Source organism: Perca flavescens, chromosome 11, assembly GCF_004354835.1.
Source record: "Perca flavescens isolate YP-PL-M2 chromosome 11, PFLA_1.0, whole genome shotgun sequence".
Lineage (NCBI taxonomy): Eukaryota > Metazoa > Chordata > Actinopteri > Perciformes > Percidae > Perca > Perca flavescens.
Window position 1 is genome coordinate 5,330,369 of NC_041341.1, and position 6,596 is coordinate 5,336,964.

Below are 6,596 nucleotides of genomic sequence, written 5' to 3' on the forward strand. Positions count from 1 at the left end.
TATATACACTACTGAAACACTCTCACACATACAAGTGAAACGCTCTTATATACACTACTGAAACGCTCTCACACATACAAGTGAAACGCTCTTATATACACTACTGAAACACTCTCACACATACAAGTGAAACGCATATACACTACTGAAACACTCTCACACATACAAGTGAAATGCTCTTATATACACTACTGAAACGCTCACACATACAAGTGAAATGCTCTTATATACACTACTGAAACACTCTCACACATACAAGAAATGCTCTTATATACACTACTGAAACACTCTCACACATACAAGTGAAATGCTCTTATATACACTACTGAAACGCTCTCACATATACAAGTGAAATGCTCTTATATACACTACTGAAACGCTCTCCTCACATATACAAGTGAAATTCTTATATACACTGAAACGCTCTTACACACTACTAAACGCACACACATACAAGAACGAAACGCCTCTTACAAAAACGCTACTGAAACAAGTCTCATATATACACTACTGAAATGATCTCATAAACACTACTGAAACACTCTCATAAACGCTACTGAAACCCTCTCAACCGCAATACTGAAACGCCTCATAAAGCTACTGAAACGCCTCTCATAAACGCTACTGAAACGATCTCATAAACACTACTGAAACGCCTCTCATAAACACTACTGAAACGCTCTCATACACGCTACTGAAACGCTATAAACACTACTGAAACGCCTCTCATAAACGCTACTGAAACGCTCTCATACTACTGAAACGCTCTCATAAACACTACTGAAACGCCTCTCATAAACACTACTGAAACGCCTCTCATAAACACTACTGAAACACTACTCATAAACACTACTGAAACGCTCATAAACACTACTGAAAATATACACTACTGAAAACTCGCTTACACGCACAACATTTTGCATAAACTACAAAAAAGCTTTACCAAATACTAGTAAAATAGTGCTCATATAGCTTGCCCTTAAGGGTCAGATGTGATCATGGTAAGGAAAATATAAATGTTGCCTGTTTTATGTTGGAAAGAAGATGATTGAACAGTGTTATTACAGGTATATCAGTACACAACCAAAGGATTGAGAGACTATGAGCAGAACTCAATATTGTTGTATCTAGACACTTTATAAACATCTTTAACTTCATGGAGGAACAGGGTGTACTGGATTCATTGAATGAACTACATTTATTTTGTCTGCATTATGTTTATTTACCAAGGATTGAAAGAGCAGTAACATAATTCATCAATCAATCAATCAATAGAACAACCATGACCTTTCCACACCAGGGGGGCAGACACCTCTCCAGCTGTGGCATTCAGGTGTCATTAATAATGCAGGAATCCATCCAGCTCTAAACAGCATTTTTGATGCCGATAACTATGGCATTGATGAAGGGCCATTACCTGAACTTCAAACCAATAATAATGTTGTAATTCCAGACAGATGTAACTATTAATGAGACCACAACTAACATTATTCAACAAGTAAACCCACTTGAAAATGATGGGAACCATGGAATAGATGTTTTTTCTTCACTTCTGCACTGACAAGCAGAAAGGTAGTGACAAACAGAGAAAGTGAGACACAGACAGAAAACGTTTTCAGAGCATGACATGTTCATGCCCTGCCAAATCCATATGTGTTTCCTAATGCAATGTCAAACTTCTCCTTGAACAGTTGGTAAGACACATGTAGTGGCAAGTTGATGCAGTTAACACATGTGTTGGCAAGAGGGAACATTGATGTAGAGAAGCCATCATCTCCTTTGTGAATGAACTGGTCAGATGCTCAAGTTGTGAAGGCCAATATCTTCTCTAGTTTGGATGGCCCTTCTTCTTCTATAAAAAGAAAAACATTATCAGTGGTAGTTGGTCCAATTAATATGTATGTGAATTATCTCTAAAGCAATTAACATCAGCTGATACTTAATAAATTGTCCAGTAAGAGTATTTCACTTCTCAAAACCAAAGCATCTAAAATCTGAATGCCTCTTATAGCAATTCATTTATAACAGGTCTTTCATCTTTCAACATTCGCAGGTTGCTTTGTGATAATGTTATGACTACCAAGAGAATAAAATAAAAAGAATGATACTAAAAAAAACAGATGACCATTGACCATTAAACCATTAATTACCTTCTGCATTTTGGAGATAGTCCCTCCAGAAAGTAACAACCATCTCCTTAGCAGCTCTCTTGTTGCTCCCTTCTGGAGAGAGACGAATGCTGAAAAGATCATCCACAGCTCATAGCAGAACAATGGTCGAAAGCTGCCTGGATGTCGTCGTATTTGGTCCTGAACCCAAAGAGTTTTCACTCCTTCACAGAATCTGTACAAACAACATGGAATAATTGTGGAATCCATAATTCAATTGTACACTGTCAAATTGTCCCTTGGTTTAATACAAACATTAGATTTTGTGAAGCTAGTCTTACACCTTGTTGTTCAATGGTTAAAATTATGACTCCTTTTGAGATTGATCTGACTGTACAACAACTAACACTGAAAACCTTTGAAATGGACTTTGAACCCTGTGGATGACCTGAAACATGACAATGTCTTGTACCAGCAGATCCCTGTCTCTTATCGACCGCATAGGCCTCAGACATCCTGCATTGGCCAAGTAGTCAAGCAAAGGTGCATTTGACTTCTCAAGGTCCTCAAGGGTTGTACTTTCAGATACCTAGCATCACAAGAAGCAGCAAGATGGCTTGTTATGGAAGTTTCAGTCATTTAAGTTATTAGTACGAACCCAGACACTAGTGGTCTGCATACTACAGAATGCCTAGAGGTCCCCTAACAGTTCATGGCAGTGCAGGTTTTTTTCCAGACATTGCTACAATGCGATAAATAAGAGGGAAAATATGCTTTGCTGTCGACACTTGTCCGTTGAATAGTTGTGGCATTCAAACTACAACATAATATGGAAAAAGTGGGCTGATACTCCTTTTCAAAAGGGAAAACAACAAGAGAACCTTTTAATGTAAACTAATTCAGTATAACATTCAAAATCTATCAACTGACCTTTTTGACTTTTTCCAAGAGTTCTGTGTCAGCTATGTCTGAGAGAGGAAGTTTGGTGGTGGACCGCCATGTACCAAGCTCACTGCAATGGCTTTGCCAGCAATGTAGTACCAGTCCTCTCTTAGAGCTGCAAAACAATGGCATAAAAGGAAAAACAATATTGATAAATATCACATTTCGGCAAACAAAAACTGGCTCTCAATTAAAGGCCGGGTCTCAAATGATGACCAGGGCCGTGGTTGACACAAACAAATAAAAAGCTAGGTGTAAAAATGAATGGAGAAGTGAGCTGCAATATAATATGCATGCCAAGGATGATGTACATTTCCAATAACTTAATCTAATAAATTAAGCAATATAATTTTGCTTGGTCCAGGGTGAAAAATACTGACTTTTCCTTTTCAGTGTGACTATCCAAATTCAGTCACTGTGGATGCATTTCTTAGCAAAACTGGATTGTATAGTACCATACATGTTCCACAAGATGACGGTAGCCAAATTTCAAGGGCCATGTGGGAATGTTGAAAATCAAAGTTTTGCACAACACATTGCTGCAAATGTTTCATGAAACTGTAGAGGGATTTTAATTGAAAACAGATACAGAAAGACCTGATTTTGAATTTATCACATAATGCAGTAACTGTAACAGGGCAAACAGGGGCAGATTAAAACAACGCTTCATACTAAAATATGAGCAAATGTTTGTAATAATCATGAGAGTAAGAGGAAAAAAAGAGGCATTTACCTGACATCGTCTGGAATGTGCTCACCAAAGCCATCCCTGATGCGTTCTAAAACTTTGTGTAACCATGATTTTGGACCTAACCATGATTTTGGACCTTGTTTGCACACTAATCCCCATGATTGATTAGAGAGTAGTATTACACCCTTGTTGAAATGGTCATGCTGCTGTGTCCTGACTCTGAAATAAGATTGTAACAATCAGAACACATGAAAACAGCCATATGTCATACTGCTATAGGAAATACAATACAAAATACTAACCATCACCCGCTATCAATATTATATAAATAATGGGTAGTGGTTATCAATATCAGTTATATTTAACCCATTAATATTCAGATTTTGGTCAAATATATTCATGTTAACCAATTTTATCACTTCAAGCCCTGAACACTTATTTACGTGATTTCTCTCTGAGTCATAAATCTACCATGAAAAACCACATGTCTGCCCTTCCCTTTAACACAGACTCATTATCTATTGTAGGCTGTGGACAGGGCATGGAAGGTTATAATTTGTCAACTGAGGTGACAATCGCAAGGTCAGAGTTCAGCAGCCACCTTGAAATGGGACTGGTGTTTCTGAGTGACATAAATGTAACGTGAAAAGGGGATATGCAATAAACAGTCATTCCTTTATGCTGAGACATACAGTACAGGCCAAAAGTTTGGACACACCTTCTCATTCAATGTGTTTCTTTATTTTCATGACTATTTACATTGTAGATTCTCACTGAAGGCATCAAAACTATGAATGATCACATATGGAATTATGTACTTAACAAAAAAGTGTGAAATAACTGAAAACATGTCTTATATTTTAGATTCTTCAAAGTAGCCACCCTTTGCTTTTTTTGATAACTCTGCAAACCCTTGGTGTTCTCTCAATGAGCTTCATGAGGTAGTCACCTGAAATGGTTTTACCTTCACAGGTGGGCCTTGTCAGGGTTAATTAGTGGAAGTTTTTCCCTTATTAATAAAAAAGCAAAGGGTGGCTACTTTGAGAAATCTAAAATATAAGACATGTTTTCAGTTATTTCACACTTTTTTGTTAAGTACATAATTGTGTTCATTCATAGTTTTGATACCTTCAGTGAGAATCTACAATGTAAATAGTCATGAAAATAAATAATATAATGCATTGAATGAGAAGGTGTGTCCAAACTTTTGGACTGTACTGTAGATGAGAAATAAGCTAAGACAAAAAAGGGGGCATACATAAAAAGTAGTTTTATGTATAATCAGTATTTTTTACTAAAGTACGTGACTCAAATACTGATGAAGGATGTATTTAATCACAGCAGTAATATGCAGTGAAGATCATCACTGGTAAATGTATTATTGCTTCAGTGTGGGGCAGAAAATAACAGAGGATTTACAGATTGTAACAGAATGTAACAACAGACAACAGTAACAGTCAGTAACATTAGTTTAAGATATGGCACTGTTCAAGTAAACAACCAATATGGCCAAATAACAACATTAGATTATGCTTGGTGTAACAGCAGTGCAGAAATGATGAAGAAACATTTAGTAGAGGAATGCTGGTGTACAGTGTACCTATCTAGGCCCCCTGCAAGAACTATGCCAAGTTTGCAGTAGATCTGAGACTCTTAGGACCCGCGGAAACCGGGTATTAGGGTGGTAGTGAGCGCATGTTTGTAGTGGAGACACAAACAGCTTACTGTTTAGCTCACTACCATGCCTTGTTGCGTTGCGTTGGATTAAACAATAATTTAGAAAAAAACTATTTATAATTACCTTTTCCACCTCGTGGCTGATGTCCAAGAGCTGAAGCGTTGCGCACACTCTCTCCGGACTGGAGCTGCAGTTGGCAGTGTCATGCTGCTGTGCTGTCCGGAGGGGGAAAGTGACGCTGTGTGACTGTCCATTGTGTCGCGGCTTGAAGTTGCAACGGTTCTGATGGTCTCCGCTGACGCCAGTAAAGTGTGAAGTAACGCTGCTGCCTCGGTTAGGCTGCTTGCAGACTGTTGGGCAGATATTAGTGTTTGCGAACAATGTGGCTGACGATCAACACGTGAATCGCGCTGTGATTTGCGCATTTTTGTTGAAGGGAAGCCCTTCCGGTTTTACTGAAACACCTTCCGTTTTGACTGAAATGCCTTCCGGTTTTACTGAAACACCTCTCACACACTATAGTGAAATCCTTTCACACATTATAGTGAAAAGCTCTCATATAACCAAGTGAAACACCTCTCACACACTATAATGAAATCCTTTCACACATTATAGTGAAATATATATATATATATATATATATATATATATATATATATATATATATATATATATATATATATATATACACACACACACCGTAGGGTGGCCATTCCTCAGGCTTTAGGCTGGACAGTCCGGCTAAGCCTGACACTCATTTGTCCGGACATGCCTAAAAACCAGAGGGGACGGAGCCTGTAGTAGCCCCCAAACTCTGGAAATCCCTCCCACCCCAGATCAATTTATGTAATACAATTGTTAGTTTTAAATCAAATCTGAAGATGCATTTCTACTCTCTTGCTTTTAAATTCCTTTGATTCCTAATGTTTTTTTAAGATTCAGAGCTATGAACTGAACTCATCTTTTTCTTATGCTTTTGTATTTACAAACGTTCCATTGTTGTTTTATTCTATGTTACTTTATTTGATTCTACTTTTGCCAAAATATATTCATGGTACCTTGTATACTTGATTATGTATCTTTAAGGTATACTGTTTATGCCCTCCCTGCTCTACCTGTAAAGCACTTTGGGTCAACTCTTGTTCATTTAAATGTGCTATAAAATGACTTGATGACT

General features: G+C 37.6%; 1 protein-coding gene across 3 annotated transcripts; it reads right to left on the reverse strand.

Annotated features, from left to right (window-relative positions):
* Positions 1–1,411: 1,411 nt before the first annotated feature.
* LOC114564307 (uncharacterized) lies at positions 1,412–5,838 on the reverse strand. Of its 3 annotated transcripts, none has more exons than XM_028591569.1 (5): positions 5,543–5,838; positions 3,784–3,960; positions 3,039–3,165; positions 2,151–2,697; positions 1,412–1,849 (listed from the first exon to the last, which is right to left on the reverse strand). In XM_028591569.1, exons 1-4 carry the CDS (start codon positions 5,671–5,673, stop codon positions 2,473–2,475), a joined length of 660 nt encoding a protein of 219 aa, XP_028447370.1. In that variant the 5' UTR covers positions 5,674–5,838; the 3' UTR covers positions 1,412–1,849; positions 2,151–2,472. The 3 variants fall into 3 exon arrangements, with proteins under 3 accessions (XP_028447370.1, XP_028447369.1, XP_028447371.1); XM_028591568.1 differs by having other exon boundaries at positions 1,412–1,852; XM_028591570.1 differs by having other exon boundaries at positions 1,412–1,852; positions 2,151–2,343; positions 5,543–5,836.
* Positions 5,839–6,596: the final 758 nt, after the last annotated feature.